Source organism: Pseudorca crassidens, chromosome 10 (assembly GCF_039906515.1).
Source record: "Pseudorca crassidens isolate mPseCra1 chromosome 10, mPseCra1.hap1, whole genome shotgun sequence".
Taxonomy (NCBI): domain Eukaryota; kingdom Metazoa; phylum Chordata; class Mammalia; order Artiodactyla; family Delphinidae; genus Pseudorca; species Pseudorca crassidens.
The window spans coordinates 38,293,544-38,316,186 of record NC_090305.1 but is presented as its reverse complement, the minus strand read 5'-3'; the positions used below and the strand labels follow the sequence as shown (position 1 = coordinate 38,316,186).

The window sequence follows — 22,643 nt, the reverse complement described above, 5'->3', positions numbered from 1 at the left end:
TTGATTCATGATGAGCCAATATGATCAGTAATCACAAATTCAAGATATTGAACTCATCCTTACCTTACTATAAAATGTTACTTTTTATGGGAAAGTTTCTGCTAACACCAAAGCAAACTCAAATGTTTTTAGGCTATCAGTGGAATTTTTTTTAAAACCTCTGTTTGGTTTATGAAGCTCGGGTGTGGTTCCTTATTTGTCAGCCTGTACCCCCTCCACCCACAATGAAAACCACATGTACTTTAAGTTTGGTGAAGAAATTTTAAAAGCAGATTTAAAAACAAGTCTGAAGTGAGAGAGCCCTTAGTACTCCTCCTTCGTCAGAAAATTTCTGGAGAATGTCTCTGTTTCTTTCTTTCTCTCTCTCTCTCTATATATATATATTTACATTTTAACAAATGAAATTATTTCCACATAAAAATACAACTAGAGAGTGTTTAAGACAAACAGCGCCTTCCATATAATAGGCAATTAGTAAACGTAAGTTGAGCAAGTTAATGATTTTCAGGTGTCAACAAAGGTAAAGAACAAAATTACATGTACATTGACGGGTATATAAAATCTGGGGCACAAACATTTTGACCCATTTAAGTCACTACCATGACTTCCTAACCTTTGTAAAAGATCAACAGATTAAGTGCACTCAAAGAAACTCATATAGCAGGCCAACAATGTTCTAGCTGAATGGTTTCCAACCTTCATACAGTCTCTGATGTAATGGCAAAGGTTGCACTGTCCTTCCCTTTGATGATTCTTCAAACCTCCTCCCCCTCCTCTTCATCCGCTCATAAAAGGGTTAGCCTAATTCTAATAACCTTTCATCAAAAGTTACAATTTCAGGTTTCCCTGGTAGTGCAGTGGTTGAGAGTCCGCCTGCCGATGCAGGGGACACGGGTTCGTGCCCTGGCCTGGGAAGATCCCACGTGCTGCGGAGCAGCTGGGCCCGTGAGCCATGGCCGCTGAGCCTGCGTCCGGTGCCTGTGCTCTGCAACGGGAGAGACCACAACAGTGAGCGGCCCGCGTACCGCAAAAAAATAAAAAATAAAAAAAAATAAAAAGTTACAATTACTAGTGCCCTACAGCAATTTATAGGTTTAGTGGGCCAACCAAGTACTTTACAGGGCTTTGCCTAAAGCTTTTGACAATTTAAGCCTTCTTGCCCTGACCTATAGGCCACTGGAGGCCTCTGCCCTATTTGTTTCATTCTCCAACTCAGAATTAAGAAATAACAGGTACGTAAGAAATTCTTAAAAGTTAAAAAAAAATTAACAAAAGAATGTGATCCTCATAAGTCAGGGCAAACGTTAAAAGGAGATCAAATGAAAACTACTGTTATATTCAATCTAGATAGTTACGCATGATTAACTGATTGACTTTAAAATGGTACCCTGTTAACTCCATAAATACCCCCTTTTCTCACCAAAATTCTTTATTTCTTTGTGACTGACAACCCAATATTCGGACAATTCAACACTGGGGCTGAGACTATTCCTTACGAGTTACATATCTAATTCCTCCTACTGAACTAACTGTAAGCCACTGGAGAGCAAGCATCCTATCTTTTACTACTTTTAATATCCTTCCCCATATCATGCACAGTGCTATGCATAGTTAAGTACCTTATAAAAGATCTGCTAGGAAAACACTGGTCTCTTATGTCCATTACCCGGAGCTGAAAATATGTATGTATGACTGGGGTAGGGTTAGGACATGGAATGGTTTTCTATACAGAGTTGGATAGAGCTCTTCTCCTCGTCTTATGAGGAAGCTGCCATCTAACGCTTGGGTGGACAGTGGAGCCTGTTATTGTGGCGGTGGTTGTTTTGTGCTTAGGGAAACCACATCCACTGCCTGGCTAATTCTAAGTCAGAGCCAAAGGGAGCTGAAAGGGAGAGGAAGCACGGGGCTTCTTCACTCCAGCCTTCCTCTGTACACTTCAAAAAGAACAAGTTTCTCTTTGTGTCGTTTAGTCAACTGGGAGATCTGGTCTCTCTACTTGCCGTTCTGCTTGCTTTCTCTAAGTCTTTCTGTACAGACTTTGCTCCAAGTTCTAACTGGCATTCCTTCTCCACTCATCTTAAAAGAAGAGTCTTCATTAAATTTCCCTGTGGTTTAGAGGCAGCTTCTCTGAAGGCCAGTACCCTAAGACTGACCATCAGGAAGGGGGCAGACGCAAAGGTACTAACATCTCTGCCTCACACAACACCTCTCAGGTTCTTAGAAAAAAGACAAGGTGAACATTCATAACGACCGACATCCCGAAGGGCACTGAGCAGACAAAGCAGGCAACACGGAAAGAAAGCCTGGCTCCCCGCCCCAACTGCACACGAAGACAGAGTGGACGGGGTGGGGAGCCTGGGACTGGGAAAACGTGCAGAGGACCGACAAGGAGCCTCTGGAAGCCAGGAGGAGGGAGACTGTCAGGAGGGGCCGAAAGGGCAGGGCTGGAAACAGGACGCTAGAGGGAAGGGGAAAACCCCGAAAAGAGTCGGGGGAAGAGGAGAGAAGGGAAAAGCCAGGGATGGACCGAAGACAACAGCAGCTAGACACTCACCAGAGCCCCAGGGGAGGCAGGGCTGAGGGCAGCCGACAGCCGCAAACGCCGGCCGGGCCAGCAGTCTCGACGTGAGTAGAAGCGAAACCCCAGCACCAGCAGCCAGCCGACCAGAGGAGGGGACGGGACGCCCGAGGGGCTCTGAGGTAGGGTCCGAGGAGCGGTTACGGGTGCGAACAACAGGAAGCGCCCCAACTGCCGGAAAAGACGGCAAGCGGAGGGGCCAAGGCGGCCCGGTCCCTCACGGCGGAGACTGTTGCCGCGGCGGCCAGGCGCCCAGACTGCGCAAGCGTTACTTCCCCGCGAAGCGGTGGCGATTTCAGGTCTGCGCGTGCGCGGCCCCGCCCCTCCTCGCCTTATTCCAGCAGGAGAGGCTGGGTTGAGCGCGGAAGTGTGAGGTGTGGAGCCTTCTCGGGGTGGGCGGAGCTGGGCTCGGGGGAGGGTCTTTTTATTTTTATTTTGAAATAATTATAAGCTCACAAAAAGTTGCAAAATTAGTACAAAGAGGTCCCTTTTACCCATCACCCACCCAGCTTCCCTCAACATCTTACGTAACTATACTACATTATCAAAACCAGGAAATTAACATTGGCGGGATACAATTGACTAGACCAATGCAATTAACTAGATTACAAGTCTGACTCAGATTTAACCAGTTTGGCATGCACTCATTTGTGCGTGTGCGTGTGGGTGCGTGCTCGCGTTCATGTGTAGCTCCATGAAGTTTTATCACCTGTGTAATCTTGGTCCCCCACCTTCTCTTGATTTTCATCATAAATAGGTCCGCTGGAGGCCTTGGCATCCCAGTGTGTACAGAAGAACCTGCTTTTCAAGGCTACCTAGCCGCTTAGTCCATCCCACCCCTTGAGTCAAAGAGGTCCCAAGCCTTTGGTCACTCACTGGTTCCTTGAGAGTGGAGTGCAGTGCTCTTAACTGGAAAGTGTCAGGCTCCTGGAAACAAAGATGAATAAGACATGGTCCCTGCCTGCCTTCAATAGAGGCCATGTAGGCAGAGAAAGAAGCGTGTGTGCAAGTCATTCATTAGTGTGTTTTGTGATATTAGGGTACCCCCACGCTCTTGTATAACTGCGTAAGACCATAGGGCTTAGTTTTATCCTTCAAGCTTGGAGTCCCAGGCTTTGTTTCCTTAATGGTCTTAAAAACATAGGCTTTCCTTTTTCATCTTTCTAGACTTCAAAGCCTAGTTTCCTTTTGTCTTAGCACACAAAAACTACTCCGCCGGGGCTTCCCTGGTGGCTCAGTGGTTAAGAATCCGCCTGCCAAAGCAGGGGACTCGGGTTCAAGCCCTGGTCTCGGAAGATCCCACATGCCGCGGAGCAACTACGCCTGAGCGCCACAACTACTGAGCCTGTGTTCTAGAGCCCGTGAGCCACAACTACTGAGCCCACGTGCTGTAACTACTGAAGCCCGCGTGCCTAGAGCCTGTGCTCCACAACAAGAGAAGCCACCACAATGAGAAGCCCGCAAACCACAAGAGTAGCCCCCGCTCGACAAAACTAAAGAAAGCCTGCGTGCAACGAAGACCTAATGCAACCACGAATAAATAAATTTATTTTTTAAAAAATACCACTTCACCTTTCATTCTCCTTGCCCAGAGGCCCTTCTCCCTCAGTGCCTTTTGTCAAAGTTCTCCCCATCCTTAACGACTTAGTCACAATGCCAGACGTTTGCATAGCGCTTTTCAGTCTAAAAACCACGTGCAAACACTTAATCTCCGGTGATCCTCACAGCTCTTCTTCCATTTTAATTGAGGCATAATTGACATACAGCACTGCATAAATTTGTGTACAACATAATGCTTTGACTTACATACCTCATGAAATGATTATCACAATAAGTTTAGTAAACACACATCATCTCATATAAATACAAAATTAAAAAAACAAAACTTTCATATATAACGTACAGCAGTGTAAATTATATTTATCATGGTGTGCATTACATCCCTAGTACTTGTGTTATCCTATAACTGGAAGTTTGTACCTTTTGACCACCTCATCCACCTCCCCCTCCCCACCTCACAAATCTGATCCTTTTTTCTATGAGTTTGTTCGTTTATTTGTTTTTGAAGTATAATTGATCTATATTATATTAGTTCCTGTTATACAACATACAGTTTCAATATTTCTGTACATTTCAAAATGATGTAAGTCTAATTACAAGTGTCACCATACAAAGATATTACATAGTTATTGACTATATTCTCCACACTGTACATTTCAGACTCATGACTCATTTATTTTGCAACTAAAAGTTTGTACCTCTTAATCTCCCTCACCTTTTTCCCCCACCTGCCTCCCCTCTAGCAACCACCTATTTGTTCTCTCTATCTATAACTCTGTTTCTGTTTCATGTTTGTTCATTTATATTTATTTTAGATTCCACATATAAGTGAAATCATACAGTATTTGCCTTTGTCTTTAGATTCTACATATAAGTGAAATCATACAGTATTTGTCTTTGCCGGACTTATTTCACTTAGCATAATACCCTCTAGGTCCATCCATGTTGTTGCAAATGGCAAAGTTTTATTCTTTTTCATGGCTGAGTAATATTCATATGTATATGAATATTATACACACACACAAACATACCATCTTCTTTATCCATTCATCTATTGATGGGCACTTAGGTTGCTTCCATATCTTGGCTATTGTAAATAATGCTGCAATGAACATAGGAATGCATATATCTTTTCTAATTAGTATTCTTGTTTTCTTTGGATAAATACCCAGGAGTGGAAGATGCATCAAATGCTAGTTCTATTTTTTTAATTTTTTGAGAAATCTCCATACTGTTTTCCATAGTGGCTGCACCAATTTACATTCCCACCAATGCATGAGGATTCCCTTCTCTCCACATCCTGTTGTCTTTTTTTTTTTTTTTATTTTGGCTGCATTGAGTCTTTGTTGCGGTCTGTGCGCTTCTCATTGCAGTGGCTTCTCTTGTTGCAGAGCACGGGCTATAGGCGCAGGGGCTTCAGTAGTTGCAGCATGCCGGTTCAGCAGTTGTGGCATGCAGGCCCTAGAGCATGTGGGCTTCAGTAGTTGTGGTTCCCAGGCTCTAGAGCGCAGGCTCAGTAGTTGTGGCTTACGGACTTAGTTGCTCTGCAGCATATGGGATCTTCCAGGACCAGGGTTCGAACCTGTGTCCCCTGCATTGGCAGGTGGATTCTTAACCATTGCACCACCAGGGAAATCCCCTGTTGTCTTTTTGAGAGCAGCTATTCGATCTTCACAGCTCTTTGGCAGGTCTCAAAGGATAAGATTTTTGTTGTTTTTTCTTTTAACTTTTCAAGATCAAGGTCTTGCCCTTTACTTTTTTTTTTTAAGATTTATTTATTTATTTTTGGCTGCATTGGGTCTTCGTTGCTGCACTCGGGCTTTTCTCTAGTTGCAGAGAGCAGGGGCTACTCTTTGTTGTGGTGCACGGACTTCTCATTGAGGTGGCTTCTCTTGCTGTGGAGCACAGGCTCTAGGCACGCGGGCTCAGTAGTTCTGGTGCACGGGCTTAGTTGCTCTGCGGCATGTGGGATTTTCCCAGACCAGGGCTCAAACCCGTGTCCCCGGCACTGGTAGGCAGATTCTTTAACCACTGTGCCACCAGAGAAGTCCTTGCCCTTTACTTTTATTTTTGCTTTTTTTTTTCTAACTTATTTATTTTTTTAACTTTTATTTTATATTGGACTATATCTGGTTTACAATGTTGTGTTAGTTTCAGGTGTACAGCAAAGTGATTCAGTTATACATATATATATATTCTTTTTCAAATTATTTTCTCACTTTGTTTATTATAGAATATTGAGCAGAGTTCCCTGTGTTATACAGTAGGTCCTTGTTGGTTACAAGGGATACGTTTTTAGTGTTAAAGAGAAAACCACAGGCCCAAAATGGCATCACTTGTGCTAAAGCCCATGATAATAAACTTAGATTTGATACCTGATCTAATTGCAGTTTCCACCTTCCCTCGGTAATGTAATCTCAATCATCCAGCCTGGAATATTCTGGTCAGCACCAGTGAGGTAATCTGTCACCTGGACCCTCTCCATCTCCCCCACAACTCCCACAAAGGAAGAAGATTGAATCTGCATGATTGAACCTCACCCTTTCCCCATACTTCCATTTTGTACAACCCATTACAGCACCTTTCTGTTTACTAGCTGGAATGCTGCCTGATTCATGATGATTGAACAAAGCCAATAGATCTTCAGATTTATTTGGTGGAATTTTTGTTTTTTTAACAACAGATAAAGTAACTAACACTTGGGGAAGCAAAGTGACTTGCCTGAATTCTCACAGCTGGGAAGCCAAGTAGTGAAGCAGGGAACCCCATTTTCTAACTGAAAATTCACTGTTCTTTCTGCTTTCCCCTTTCCTTCCTCGAAAGCCCAGCTCAAACCTTATCTTCTCCTTGGAGCCTTCCCAGTTTCAGGAGAGGAATTTTGTTCTCCACCCTCTATAGTCCTACATTAATTTATCTGTATCCCAACTCTAATAAATACTAAAGGTTTCCTCAAAATAATCTAGCCAAAATATGCTGATCTAGCCCTTCATGGACCCAAATGGTGACATTTTACCATGACTTCATTAAGTGTAGTGGACATTTGTCATTCTTTTTGATGACCTAGCTCCTGAATCCCTTTCAAGTATTTCCCACTTCTCACTATCAAAACTGAAAATTACAGGTAGTCTCTTTCCTAGACTCCCCTGCAGCTAGAGAGTGGGCATAAAAACCTAAGTGCCACAAATCACTTTTTCCACCCTGACCCCCCACCAGTGGGTTGGAAATTAGGGTGACCTGATCCTACTCTTGCAGGACTCAGCCTCATTTGCCTCACTCTAAAACTCTGGTGTTGTCAGACCCAGCCCTTATTTTATTTTATTTTATTTATTTATTTTTGGGCCTTGTGGCATGTGGGATCTTAGTTCCCTGACCAGGGATCGAACCCATGCCCCCTGTAGTGGAAGCAAGGAGTCTTAACCACTGGACCAACAGGAACGACCCTGGCCTTTATTATAAATGTTGATATTTCATTCATCATGGATATTTTTGCATTAATTTTTATTTTTTTAATATTGCATTAAAATATTACCTTAGGGCTTCCCTGGTGGCGCAGTGGTTGAGAGTCCGCCTGCCGATGCAGGGGACACGGGTTCGTGCCCCGGTCTGGGAAGATCCCACATGCCGCGGAGCGGCTGGGCCCGTGAGCCATGGCCGCTGAGCCTGCGCGTCCGGAGCCTGTGCTCCGCAACGGGAGAGGCCACAACAGTGAAAGGCCCGCGCACCACAAAAAAAAAAAAAAAAAAAAAAAAAAAAAAATACTACCTTAATTACTGATTTTTTGCCACCTTCATAAATCTTATACCAAGGTGAGTGTCTGACTCACCACACCCTACTCCAGGTCCTGGAAAGATCACCCTGAATCCATTCTGATGAGAGTGGTGGTGGCCCCATATAATGTCTAGAGACCTCCACAGGGGTCTCATTGGCCAGAATTGCATCACATGGCCACCCTTCCTGGGAGAGCAGACTCAGCTTTTTATGATCTGTTAGGGAGGCAAGGAAAAAAGAGGTTAAGAATGTATATTGGCTGATACAGTCAATAATGTTTGCCATGGCAGTATATATTACTTTGCTGTTCTCTTTTAATCTAATCTACTAATCTAAATGGACAGCAGACATATAGCAGGACCCTTATTAATTGACTTCTGTTTATTAATTAATTGACACTGAAACAGAGTCATTCCCTTTGTATTTTCTATTCTATGTTAACTCTGCCTTATAATTTTTTAAAATAAATTTATTTATTTATTTTTGGCTGCATTGGGTCTTAGTTGCTGCACGTGGGCTTTCTCTAGTTGCAGGGGCTACTCTTTGTTGCGGTGCACGGGCTTTTCATTGCAGTGGCCTCTCGTTGCAGAGCAAGGGCTCTAGGCGCGCAGGCTCAGTAGTTGTGGCGCACGGGCTTAGTTGCTCAGCAGCATGTGGGATCTTCCCAGACCAGGGCTCGAACCTGTGTCCCCTGCGTTGGCAGGCAGGTTCTTAACCACTGAGCCACCAGGGAAGTCTGCCTTCTTATAAATACAATATAATTCACCTAATCCAAGCTTCTCAGTTTTATAACAGATTTCTCTAAAAACTCTTGGAATGAACAACCTTATAGGATACTAAGTTATTCTTCATCCCCTTGGGACTTGAATTACTTGGTTTGAATATTAGCACTTCTTTTGTCTTGCTCCTTTCCTAACTTTCAGACCCATTAGACTTTCCCTTCTCTTTAAACTTTGCTCTAAATTGTTCTTTGTCCCAAAGGAATCACCTGCTTCTCCTCCATCAAGCTAACCTGTGATTGCTTCACCAGCTGAAGCTCAGGCTCTTGGCAAAGACCACAGTCCTCTAGAGAACAGACGTCTTACCCCCTGCCAGTGTGTATCCAACCCACTGGGGGCCATGACAGCAATTGCCTCTGAATATTCCCTCCAATGAGGGAAGGAACAGTACTTGGTGCCTGCTAGCCCTGGGCTTCTCAAACTTCAACATGCAAACAAATCCCCTGGGATTCAGCTAAAATGCAGATTCTGATTCAGAAGGTCTGGGGCTGAGCTGAGATTCTGCATTTCAAAGAAGCTCCCAGGTTATTCTAATGCTGCTGGTCCACATACCTTGGAGTTACAAGCAATTTAAATGTATATCTAAGTGAAAAATATGAAGGGGAAAGTGCCCACAATCCAGCAGCTCTATGTCCCTACCAGGGCAGAGACTGAGGCAACTGACGCACCTAGGGCACAGTATTCAAGGAGGCCCTCAAGTTCAGGTGCGGCCCCTGCGCTTGCATGATCCTGAGAGTGTGTTTCCTTTCATTGTGAGTCCTAACTCCTCACTTGCCCATCCTAGTCCCAGCCCCAGCCCTGGTCACTACCAAGTAACATTTTGGTGGGTATCCCTTCAGAGTACTTTCTTACTTTTTTTAAAAACATTATTTTATGTTTTGTTTATTTTAGTGAACTCCATTTAGCAACTACATGGCCTCATCTGACTGAAAGTATCATTGTGGATAATAATGTTTATTTGGGAGTATGTTGAGTAGTACATTGAGATTCACAAATTTCGGTAGAATAAATTAACTGCCAAGAAGTTAGTAGTTTTCCTTTTTCTTTATATCAGTTTCAGGTGTACAGATTACTTTCTAATACACACATAAACACATATGGGATCATACTGTATATGATTATAGTGTATGTAATTATACCTACAATATTTCGCATGCAGTATTATACTCTTATTATCTGTCCATTTATATCTGTTATGATATTTTAAAATCCTCAAGCTCTGACAGCTTAATCCCAATAAATTCATTTAATAATCCTTTTCCTGAGAAATGTGCATAGTTGGGACCTCCCTGGTGGTCCAGTGGTTAAGAATCTACCTTCCGATGCAGGGGACGGGGGTTCAATCCCTGGTCGGAGAACTAAGATCCCACATGCCGCGGGGCAACTAAGCCCATGTGCCACAACTACTGAGCCTTTGTGCCACAACTACAGAGCCCACGTGCTCTGGAGCCCGTGCGCTGCAACGAAGAGCCCAAGTGCCACAACTAAGACCCGACACAGCCAAAAATAAATAAATAAAAAAGAAATATTAAAAAAAGAAATGTGTGTAGTTGCACAACATTGTAAATTAACTATATTTCAATTTAAAAAAAATGTGCATAGTTACCTTCTCTGAGTGGAAGAATTATGAGTGGTTATTATTTCTTTCTTATACTTTTCTGTACTTTCCAAATTTTCCATATTGGACCCACATAACTTTTTTTTTTTTTTTTTTTTGCGGTACGCGGGCCTCTCACTGTTGTGGCCTCTCCCATTGCGGAGCACAGGCTCCGGACGCGCAGACTCAGCGGCCATAGGCTCACGGGCCCAGCTGCTCCGTGGCATGTGGGATCTTCCCGGACCGGGGCACGAACCCGTGTCCTCTGCCTCGGCAGGAGGACTCTCAACCACTGTGCCACCAGGGAAGCTCCCCACATAACTTTTAATTTAGTTTTTATTTTTATCAAAGTAATACACATATGGACTTAAAAAAGACCAAATGATCTACAAGATTTATAATGATAAACAGCAGCTACTTGCCCACCCACTCCCACTGGAGTCAATCAGCAAGCAGCTGCTTTCAATGCTTTTAGTTGTTTCTTCTGCTATTTATCTCCTTGTTTCTAAATAATATTGCTTTTTCTCAAATTTTCAATTTTATATTTTTTAACTTCCTCAGTGAAGATGAGGATTTGACTTACTTACACCACAACTTCCATATAACTTCTTCCATCACTGTCATTTTCCTTAAACCGATATTCAGCATTTATTCTCCAAAGAAGATATACAGAGGGCCAACAGGCACATGAAAAGATGCTCAACATTGCTAATTATTAGAGAAATGCAAATCAAAACTACAATGAGGTATCACCTCACACCAGGCAGAATGGCCATCATCAAAAAGTCTACAAAATAATAAATGCTGGAGAGGATGTGGAGAAAAGGGAACCCTCCTACACTGTTGGTGGGAATGTAAATTGGTGCAGCCATTATGGAGAACAGTATGGAGTTTCCTTAAAAAACTAAAAACAGAGTTACCACATGATCCTGCAATGCCACTCCTGGGCGTATATCTGGAAAAGACAAAAACTATAATTTGAAAAGATGCCTGCACCCCAGTTGATGGCAGCACTGCTTACAATAGCCAAGACATGAAAGAAACCTAAGTGTCCATTGACAGATGAATAAATAAAGAAGATGTGGTAAATATATACAATGGAATATTACTCAGCCATAAAAAGGAAATAGTGCCATTTGAAGCAACATGGATGGACCTAGAGATTATCATACCAAGTGAAGTAAGTCAGACAGAGAAAGACAAATATCATATGATATCACTTATACATGGAATCTTAAAAAATGATACAAATGAACTTATTTACAAAACAGAAATAGACTCACAGATATAGAAAACAAATTTATGGTTACCAAAGAGGAAAGAGAAGGAATAAATTAGGAGCTTGGGATTAACAGATACACACTACTATATATAAAATATATAAACAGCAAGGATCTACTGTGTAGCACAGGGAACTATATTCAATATCTTGTAATAACCTATAATGGAAAAGAATCTGAAAAAGAATATATATGTATTTCTTTTATATATATATATATATATATGTAAAACTTTGCTATACACCTGAAACTAACACATTGTTAATCAGCTATACTTCGATAAAAATAATTTTTTTAATTCAGTGTTTATAACTGAACCAAATGAGGCAGAATAATTACTCTGTCTTCTTTGCCACTTTTTGTTTTCTCTGGAGTTAAAAATTGCTTCAATTTTTTCCCTTGCACAGTTTTATTTTAAAGTATCTATCACTGGCTTATCTGCAAGCTCTCTGCCAAACTGGAAATCTCGTATCAGATTATGGTCAAACAGCTCCATTTTTTTCTCTAGGGTCATCCTTCCTAGAGCCCTCTGTATTAATCAGGCTTCTCCAGAGAAACAGAAGCAATAGGGTAAAGAGAGAAAGAGACAGTTTGTTTTAAGGATTGTGGGGGCTGGCAAATTCTAAATCTGTAGGGCAGGCTGGAAACTCAGGCAAGAGGTGATGTTGTAATCTTAAGTCTGAAATCCACAGGGTAGCCCAGTAGGCTGGAAACTCAGGCAGGATTTCTATGTCATCATCTTGATGCAAAATTCCTTCTTCCTTTGGAAACCTCAGCTTTTACCCATAAGGCTTTCAACTGACTGAATGAGACCCACCCACATTATGGAGGGTAATCTGCTTAATTTAACAGTCAAGTAATTATAAATGTTAATAATATTTAAAATATACATTCACGGCAACATCTAGACTAGTGTTTGACCAAACTGGGCATCATAACCTAGACAAATTGACACATAAAATTAACCATCACACCCTCCATTATGGTAAGTAATCTGTCTCCCATCTTGTTCATTTTTTTCTCTTTGGTGTTTCCTTCCCACTTAATTTCATGGCCTTCTCTTTTTAAATTTCAACCATAGCAACAGTTAATATTTCCCAGGTAAATTAAGACAACCCATCAAAGAACTGGTGCTAAGGTAGAAGGAGTGGGCGGGAGAGTCAGTGGGTACCTCCTCCACCCCCATCCAGCTGCCTTCTCATCTCCATGTCTTTCTCACTGACCCAGGAGAGCACGAGGGGACAGCATATACTATGGGGTAACTGCCAATAATGAAGGCTGGTCAGGAGAAAAGGAATTTATTTGCAGCTGCAATTCTTCAGGGAAGCATTAGTATAATCAGCTGGCCCTGCAATAGCCACCTGACTGGTCATTTTTAATGCTTAGGCCACAAACCTGAAAACTCAAAGAAAGTGCTAAATGTAAAAGCAGCTTTTCATATTGTTGCTTGATTTCAGACTTACAGACATGCCAACACATAGTACAATGATAGTTTTGATCATATGATTTTGCCTGCTTAGAGTCTTTCTTTAAACTAAATGCTTAATGATGAGGCCAAAATAATTGAGAAGTCTTAAGAAATACAGATTTTAAATTAATTTTTTCCAAGTGACTCTGTGTGTGTGTATGTGTGTGTGTGTGTGTGTGTGTGTGTGTGTGTCATGATGAGTCAATGTTTCTTTGGGAATTGAGGGTGGAAAATCTCAAAAACAAATGCAGGATGTGAAGTGGGGCAGGTCCAGCACCCAAATAATGCATAAACTTTTCCTACCTGCCTGTTTGGGAGTGAAAACATTAGGAGGGAGGGAATTAAACCAACCTTTTGCAGCAAGGAGAGAAAGAGAACTATAATTTCTGAACAAAAAGAGTGACAGAAACAAATTTCCCAAAGCAAAAATAAATCTGACCTCACTGTGCTTAGACGGGAAATTTCCTGTAAAACAAGGGAGTTTCTGAGGCTCCCACTGTTGAAAGGTTTTTTTTCAATTGGTGGGGTGGAGAGCTGCATGAATCACAAGACTCTCAGCCTCCCTTAGGAATGCGTTCAATCTTCCCATGTTTGCAGAAGCCCCAGAACTGTCCTAATTGCCAAATGATAGCTGATCTCATGTATTCCCTAAAAACAGAGGTATGCGAATCCCACTTGTTCTAAGTAAAGGTAATAGGACACACTAAAGTGTTCCATGTGCATAAGTTTGGAAAACGCTAGGTTAAGTAAAATTAAGTGTTTCTTTTTTCACTTTTTTTTTTTTTTTTTTGGCTGCGCCACACGACTTGCAGGATCTCAGTTCCCCAACCAGGGAGTGAACCCAGCCACGGCAGTGAAAAAGGCCAAGACCTAACACATGGACCTCCAGGGAATTCCCTATTTGAGTTTCTTTACTGCAGGATTTCTTAGGTCCATAAATACCATTGTGATTCTCCATTGGGAACGTTTATTGTACAGGATACCCCAAATTCATCTGAGATGTTTCATGGAGCACTAATTAACACTTCCCTAAACTAGTGCTCTGAGGAACACAGATCTAGTCATCATCATCAGCGTGTGTGTGTGTGTGTGTGTGTGTGTGTGTGTGTGTGTGTGTGTGTGTGGTCGTAGGAGACAAGGGCCAAGATCACTTGATGGTTCTTGTTGTAACTTCAGGTCAAAGGAGCAAAAGGTGACCCAACAGTCCATAGCCATTTCCTGGCCTTGAAAAATGATCTCATAAATTCCCCTTTAGTTCTAAACTGCTAACAACTGTTTCAGACTCCAGTCATATCAGAGAACCTAGAGATCACTTCGTCTAATCCTTCCATTTTACAGATGTGAAAATCGGCCTAAGGAGAGGAATTAAGTTGCCCGGAGTCACAGGTGAATTAAATTGCAAAGTTCGGTTAGAACCAGCTTACCTGTCTTCCTGTCCATTGATCTTTGTCCTGCTCTGTGGTGCCTCTTCATATGACTGAATCCACAAACTAGCAAGGGGCTGTTACTGCATGATTTTGACAAATCTGTCTATAATCAAAAACAAGATCTAAGGCCAGCTAAGGGCCCATGTTATCTCAAACAAATCTCAGTATGACAAAATAACTCCGACTGTCATGGGCATTTGAAGCAGCAGGATTTGACCTGTGGTTTCAACACCAGATTCTTAATTTATTTCTGAGCCCATAGCCTCATAATGTCTTCCTTGAAAACTGAATTGTAAGTCATGTAGATGTCAATGGTCCATCTCTCTTTTAAATAGGTTTTATTGTTCAAAAAAACAGTTCAAGGATTGTAAAAGGTTCAAAGTGAAAAATCTCATTCCTACCCGTCTCCCACCCTCCCATTTCTCACCTTCCCTCTCCATATAGTTAGCCATTGGTATTAGTGTTTTGTGTATCCTTTCTTCGTATCTTCATGCAGATATGGATAGAGAGACTATTTTTTCTCCCTTATTTACACAAAGTGGCATTATCTCTTCGTTAGGCACAACTCTTCCCCTTTAGCCTTAGTCTCCTCATTTAGAAAAAAGAGGATTGGGGCTTCCCTGGTGGCACAGTGGTCAAGAATCCGCCTGCCAATGCAGGGGACATGGGTCGGAACCCTGGTCCGGGAAGATCCTACATGCCTCGGCGCACTAAGCCCGTGTGCCACAACTACTGAGCCTGTGCTCTAGAGCCTGTGAGCCACAAGTACTGAGCCCATGTGCCACAATTACTGAAGCCCATGCACCTAGAGCCCGTGATCTACAACAAGAAAAGCCACCGCAATGAGAAGCCCACACACTTGACAATGTTTGCCCTTTTGGAAAGTCACACTTGCATGGCTGGTTTTGTTGGTGACCTCAAATTTAGAGCACTCGGGGTGTGGCTTGCAGACTCTGGTATTTCATGCTTTAAGAAAATCCAATACACAAATGTCAACATTTCCAAAGCAAATTAGGGAACGACTTTGTATTACAAACGAACCTGGCATAATGATTCACCAAAGGCATCTTTTATGTATTTACATATATTTATTAAATAAATAATACTTGGTACAACATTCAGAAGAGTGTGCAATGCAAACTCTCTGCCTTGATCCCAGGACACTGAGCTCTCCTCCCCATGGGCCACCTTTGCCACCAGTGTCTTGTTTTCTTCCGTATTCTTTGTATATGCAGACATATCCGTATAGGTCCTTTTCTGAGAAGAGCACTCCAAATGCACGGCTTTGCACCTTGTACTTTTCACTGAAAAAGATATCTCGGAAATCAGGACAAGTAGAACTGCCTCATTCTTTTTTTAAGGGTTGTATAATTTTCAGTGATGGATATACCAAAATAAATTAATCTAAAAGGGGTCGCTAGGGAATTCCCTGGCGGTCCAGTGGTTAGGACTTGGCAGTTTCATTGCCAGGGCCCGGGTTCAATCCCTGGTGGAGGGACTAAGATCCTGTAATAATAATATAATAATAATAATGATGATGATGATGAAAGGGGTCATTCTTTTTTAACAGTGAACTCCATTCGTCCATTCATAACCTGATTTAATCCCTAAAGTCCTGTTTTCAGTTGCACTCTGTTATAGGCACGAGATTCTCTCAGGGTGCTTCCATTTCTGTGCAAACAGAGCAGGCATCAGTGCCTACGGACGAACTTGTGCCAAACAGAAGCTCACAGTTTTCACCTCCTAAATCTTTTTTTTTTTTCCAACAAAAGGTCTCACATATTTTTTTCTGAGCCAACCTACTAGTGCAGAAACATAGAAACAAAGAGAAAAATCATTTTCCCAATAAAACACATCCAGCTATCCAGATAGTGATGTTTTCAGAGTGATATGGTAAGAAGCAAGTGACTTGATACAGAAAAATATGCGTGCCATCTCATGTGCGATTCCTTATAGAGCCAGCTTGATTCTTCTCCAACGTCTCCTCTTGGAGTTGTATCTGATTTTATTACCAGTTTTCATCCAAATCCACTGGGGAATGGGACGATTCTGCTTTTGTTTCTTAGCCAGGAATTGCTTGATCCTGAAAGTCTTGTGAGAAGACATGGTGAAGAGCAGAGTCCTCACCTCCTAAATCTTAAAGTTGAATTTCAGACTGCTTCAAGATCCTCAAAGCTTAATCTCTCTTTTTTTTTTTTTTTTGGCCATGCCACGTGGCTTGCAGGATCTTAGTTTCCTGACCAGGAATTGAACCCAGGCCCCACTGCAGTGGAAGCGCAGAGTCCTAACCACTGGACTGCCAGGGAACTCCCCTCAAAGCTTAATCTTCCTAATTTTTAGAATAAGTTTTTCCCTCTCCTAATTTTTACAATAAGCTCCTTTCTCTCTCTCTCCACCTGCTCCTCATTACTGAAGCTGAACAAACTAATGTAGCATTTTTATTTAAGCACCGAGCTTTTGACACCTGCCTCATTCTCTGAGGCTCTGGTGACCACTAGCAGCTTTTAGCCCGGGCAGTCCCCAGCTCTGCCCTCATAACAAGAAAACTTCTCTACAGTCATACTCACTCAGTTAATATATGACTGATTGGTTGGTTGAATGACAGAATCAGGCACTATATACTCAATAAATAGTAGTATTATGATTATATCCTCTATCTGTTTTTTTTTTTTTTTGTGCCCCAACTCAAAGAAAGAAGACATGACATCCATGAATATTTTATAATCCTAATCCTAGTTGACCTCTTATTTCACTTCAAATACTCACTTCTCTTAGTTCTGTGACATGACATTCTCCTGCTTTTCTTCCTACCTTCTGAGTTTCCTTTGCTGATTCTTCTTCCTCTACTGGGCCTTTCCCCCAAGTTGGGCTCTTTGTCCTCTTATTTCTCGCTGAGGCATGTCAATGACTCCTGGGACTCCAGAGACAAACACTGTGTTCTGATGAACCCCAGATGGATGTTATCAGCCCATATCCCTCTCTGAGCTCCAGACCCATGAATCCAACTGCCTCCCTGTCATCTCTTCCTGAACTGACTGAGATGAAGCCTCTGCCACCTAGAGGAATGAGAGCTCAAAACAGAAATAAAGGTACTGGGATGTAAGGTTTTGCTGGCACGTCGGGAATCTGTACCGACTCTACTAGCTGTTTCAGATCTCTTCTATGTTTTTCAATTCTTTGATTTTACTAACCCTTCCCATCCACTGACCCACCCCAATTAGCAGATCCTATCTCCTCCCGCTTCACAGAGGCCATTAGACAGCTCCCTCACCTCTGCCACCAAATCTACAATTTCTCCAGCCTTTTCTCCTCCTATTTAGGCCAGTTTCCTACCTGAGCTTTGGCTCGTGTCACTTCCTAGTTCCCCAGGGGTCTTTTGCTAATGAGAGTCCCCCCTCTCCATCCTCTCTTCTTTACCTGCTCTCTACTTGCTGCTTCCTATCAATGTTTACACATGTTCAAAGGTTCCCCAACCTTTTAAAAGCCTCTTCCTTTGACTCCCTATCCAGCTCCTACTACTGCCCTTTACCATTCCCTTCACAGCCAAATTTCATGAAAATTTGTCTGTTTATTTCTACCATCTTTATTTCTACACCCCCCACATCTCAGCCTCCTGCAATTTTTTTTTCTCCCCACAATCTGCTGAAACTATTCTTGACAAAGTCTACACAATGTCTTCTGTATTCTTTAATCCAACGGTCCTCATGTTGCTTTGACTTTTCTGCAGCATCTGCTGCTATTGAGCAGTCCCTTCTCCTTTCCTTGCTCTTTGCCTCACGACACTGTTTCATAAGTGGTTCTGGGTAGCTCACTGGGTAATTGCCAGCCCAGGGACTGTATTTTCTTTCTACCTTCACAAACACCTAGTTACCTCTATCTATCAGGACACGGGGGAGAGTGGCTTTCTGCTCCTGAATATCACCTGTTATGCTGGCCAAGCTGAAATGTACCAAGAGGTCGCAGTCCTCATGAATGCTAGTTTAAAGGGATCTGAATGCTTCCCTTCATCCTCCTCACATATTTAAATTTTTTTCCCTATGTTTTTCCAGACTTTGTCCAAAGTGATCATTAGGAATGATTAAAGCAGTAGTCTCTGAGGGTGGCCTGATAGTGGTCACACAGCCTCTTTGTATGAAATTTTCCCTAGCAACCATCGAAGACACAAAAACAGTTATCAGGGCACTCCTATCATCCTGGTTCCTAACTCCACCCCAGAAGGCCTGGTCCAGTTACGGGAGCACAGCACCGGGCCTTGTGTGGAATGTACAAGCTCCCCAGCCACACTCTTCCTCAAGTCTGGGAACATTGATCTCATCTAGAGGTCCAGTAGACTCTTGCAGACCTTCAGTGTTGTCTCTGTACATGAGTCCTTTCTGCTTCCCAAAGCCAGAAAAAGACTCCTCTTTCAGATGGGTCCACCCTTCCCTGAGTTGAGACAACAAAAATTTAGTTCACCGAATGGGGGTGAAGGCCATGGAGAAAAGAAAATCCTGTGGACAAAAGCCACCAGTTAATATTCCAAAGTAGCCTCCTGACATAGTACTGTGGATCAGAATAGAGGGAAATAGGGGTTTGGAGGCAATAGATGAATCCAGAAGTACCTGATGCCCTTAGTAGATAAATAGATATGGCAGAAGGAAAGAAATCGTTTTGCCAGTGAGTAGAAAAAGAAGGGCTGTTTCATCTTCAGCTTTACACAGAGGAATTTCTGGGGAAAAATGGGAAGAGTCTGTGATTGCTGAATTACAAAGGGTATGAGTCATTTGTAAATATTGAGAAAAATAAAACATGTGCTTATGCCTAAATGTAGCTAGCAAGAAACTTAATAATCACCCACGTATCTCCCCTTAATTATCCAATTAATCTAATTACTTCCTACCATCTTTTGACCCTTCTCTTCCCACACATTCCCACTTATTATTTTTTACCTAAATGACACAACAGTCACCCGAAACAAAAAACCCACAGATAACCAAGAGAAGCCACACGTTTGAGAAAGACTCCTGTTATATTTTCATGTCACTCTATATTAACATACCTCCTTTTTTTAGAATCTCAAACTCTGAGAGGAGAATATAAGATGTAACTGGAAGGCAAAGTGACCTCATGCGTTTCTGCAAATACTGTTGGTTCTCCAAGGGGCAGGAAGCCGACTCCAGAGGCCTCTTGCTTTTTGATAATCCCTCAGGACACAGCAGAACAACAAGCATAAAATGTCTGAATACAGGTGACTAAAACTTGACTCTACCAGGATGGAGTTTGTCCAGCTGCCTCCTCTCTCAACGCCAAAATGCACCTTGAATGCCCCTTTTTGGTTTATTGAGAAAGATCTTAAACAGTTCAATATTTTTTCTTCTTATTGACATCCACACAGTGGAAATCTGGCCTTTGGGGGCCCCTGCAGCTGACTTTCTCCCATGATACGCTCTCTATATCTGCCTTTGTTTTTGAATACTCTGCTTTCTTATTCTCACTTATACTTCTCTTTGGAGAGAGGGCTTTGGAGAAACCAAAATAATTGGACTCCAGGGAGAGCTGAGTTACAGAGCTGAGGTGTAAATGCACTGACAAAATACTTTTTCTCCATATCGTGTTTTTATTTCAAAACCTTGCTTAAAAACTGTTTTCTAATTGAAGTATTCTATTTCTTAATTATTATTATTGCATTAACAATTACTTATTGAGTACCTAATTAGTGAACATTGTACTAGGCTCTTCAGCTAGGTCCTTTCAGCTGATCGTCTGGCATCCATGAGAAATAGGAACTGCTACACCTATTTCAGAGATTAGAAAACCGAGTGTCAGAAAGAAAGGGCTAGGGACTTTCCTGGTGGCGCAGTGATTAAGAATCTGCCTGTCAGTTCAGGGGACACAGGTTCGAGCCCTGGTCCGGGAAGATCCCACATGCTGCAGAGCAACTAAGCCCACGCGCCACAACTACTGAACCTGTGCTCTAGAGCCTGCGAGCCACAACTACTGAAGCCCGCGCACCTAGAGCCCATGCTCCGCTACACGAGAAGCCACCACACCACAATGAAGAGTAGCCCCCGTTTACCGCAACTAGAGAAAGTCCGCGCACAGCAATGAAGACCCAATGCAGCCAAAAAATAAATAAATTTTTAAAAATTTTGTAAAAAAGAAAAGAAATAAAGGGCTAATAAAGGGCAGACAGAGGCAAATAAGCAGAAAGCTAAGGAAGCTTAAGCCACAGGGCCCTCTCTTACATGGGCCCCTTTCAAGGCGCGGCACTTAATTCTGAATACATGAGCTCTATTCTTCTCCTTAGGAAGAGATTTCAAAATTGCATAAAGCTTCAGTTCCCACAAAGACTGGATCTGTCCCTGGTGTGGAGCCAGTATGTGAACTCAGAATTATCTGACTTGGAAGTCTACGCTCTTCACAGAGAACTATTGTTGATTATGAAATATGAGTCAGAAAATATAACTTCTGCTCCCTAAATCTGCCGTAACCTTGAACACTCCAATAATCTTAATAGAGCACTCTGTTCAAATACCACTTGAATCACTCCTTTGGAGAATCAGAGACATCTATCAGCAGATACTCACTTACCACCATGTGGCAGGTGGGATAAGAGAGGCCTTGTAAGAGAGTAGTTCAAAGGACTGTCTTTGAAGCTGGCTCCCTGGGTTAGAATCCTGGTTCTCCCACTTTATCCCTACCTGTGTGTGCTCAGGTAAGTTATTTAACCTCTCTGTGCCAGAATTTCCTCTTCTGAAAAATGGGTACAATAACAGTTTCTACCTCATAGGAGTTTGTGTGTGTGTCTGTACATATATTAAACAAGTTAAAAGGGTTTTTCAAACTGCAGGTCAAGACTCATCAGTTGGTCATGAAATCAACTTAATGGGTTAACTGCATTTTTTAAAAAAAATGAAATAGAATCAGAATACAATCTAACAGAAGATATCAGAATGCATTGCACACAGTCAGGGTAGGTAATGATTTTCTGAAATCTTTGGCTTCCATCGTGTATGTATGAATGTGCTGCATTGCTTTGTAAAATGTATTTCTTATGGTGAGTCACCACCCAAAAGGTTTGAAAACCTGAGTGAATACAAGCAAAGCAATTAGAAGTATACGAGGTGGGCTTCCCTGGTGATGCAGTGGTTGAGAATCCGCCTGCCAATGCAGGGGACACTGGTTCAAGCCCTGGTCCGGGAAGATCCCACATGCTGCGGAGCAGCTAAGCCCGTGCGCCACAACTGCTGAGCCTGTGCTCTAGAGCCCGTGAGCCACAACCACTGAGCCCGTGTGCTGCAACTACTGAAGCCCACATACCTAGAGCCTGTGCTCCGCAACAAGAGAAGCCACCACAACGAGAAGCCCACAGCACAACGAAGAGTAGCCCCTGCTCGCTGCAATTAGAGAAAGCCCGCACACAGCAACGAAGACCCAACACAGCCAAAAAAATAAATTAATTAAAAACAAAAAAAGAAGTATACAAGGCTTCAAGGCCTGGGAATAATTCTCTATGCCTCTCAGTTCTGTCATCTGGATCTGAAGCGCCATTCTCTGAGCCATCCTTCCTTTTTCCTGAAAGGTGCACATGTTTACAGCTAAGTAGTTTTATAAGCCTGCTTCCTGTCTGGAGAATTTTGGGGGTACAACTTCTTTCATTTTATCTTCTTTTTGTCCCTTTCAGTTCAAGCTGTCAATGTTTCTGCTAGTATAAAATTCTCAAGAGTCTTGTGGGCCTCCTGTGCATGTCATGGGAATTCACTCCAGTAGACAAGAGGCTCTTCCTCTTACCTTTCCTGGATAATTTCATCTCTATTTTTTTCTTTTGTTGAGATGGCTGATGGGATGGCTGAAAGGCTCTCTTCAAAGAGCCTTTTTGGTCTACTACAAAGCTGCTGTGAACATTCATGTATAAGTCTTTGTATGGACGTATGCTTTCACTTCTCTTAGGTAACTATCCTGGAGTGAAATGGCTGAGTCATATGGTGGGTATATGTTTAATTTTTTTTTTAATTAATTATTTTTTGGCTGCGTTGGGTCTTCCTTGCTGTGTGCGGGCTTTCTCTAGGTGAGGCAAGCAGGGGCCACTCTTCCTTGTGGTGTGTGGGCCTCTCATCGTGGTGGCTTCTCTTGTTGCGGAGCATGGGCTATAGAGAGCACGGGCTTCAGTAATTGCGGTGCGTGGGCTCAGTAGTTGTGGCTTGCAG

At 42.5% G+C, this 22,643-nt stretch overlaps 2 protein-coding genes across 4 annotated transcripts in view; both read right to left on the bottom strand.

Moving 5' to 3' along the window:
- The window catches only part of STK38 (serine/threonine kinase 38), a 42,199-nt gene extending 39,345 nt beyond the window's left edge, over positions 1 to 2,854 (bottom strand). For 2 of the 3 annotated variants that reach the window (XM_067753160.1, XM_067753161.1), the window contains exon 1: positions 2,555 to 2,853. The gene's annotated coding sequence lies outside the window, so the exon portion shown is untranslated. Of the gene's footprint in view, positions 1 to 2,554 lie in introns of all 3 variants that reach the window. The other variant, XM_067753162.1, reaches the window with a different exon arrangement.
- Positions 2,855 to 16,401: 13,547 nt separating this feature from the next.
- Positions 16,402 to 16,569, bottom strand: LOC137233044 (large ribosomal subunit protein eL39-like). The gene has a single exon (XM_067755841.1). It carries the CDS (start codon positions 16,561 to 16,563, stop codon positions 16,408 to 16,410), a length of 156 nt encoding a protein of 51 aa, XP_067611942.1. The 5' UTR covers positions 16,564 to 16,569; the 3' UTR covers positions 16,402 to 16,407.
- Positions 16,570 to 22,643: the final 6,074 nt, after the last annotated feature.

Excerpts from the sequence above, each read along its gene's own strand:
- LOC137233044 (XM_067755841.1), bottom strand. The coding sequence starts at position 16,563 with ATGTCTTCTCACAAGACTTTCAGGATCAAGCAATTCCTGGCTAAGAAA.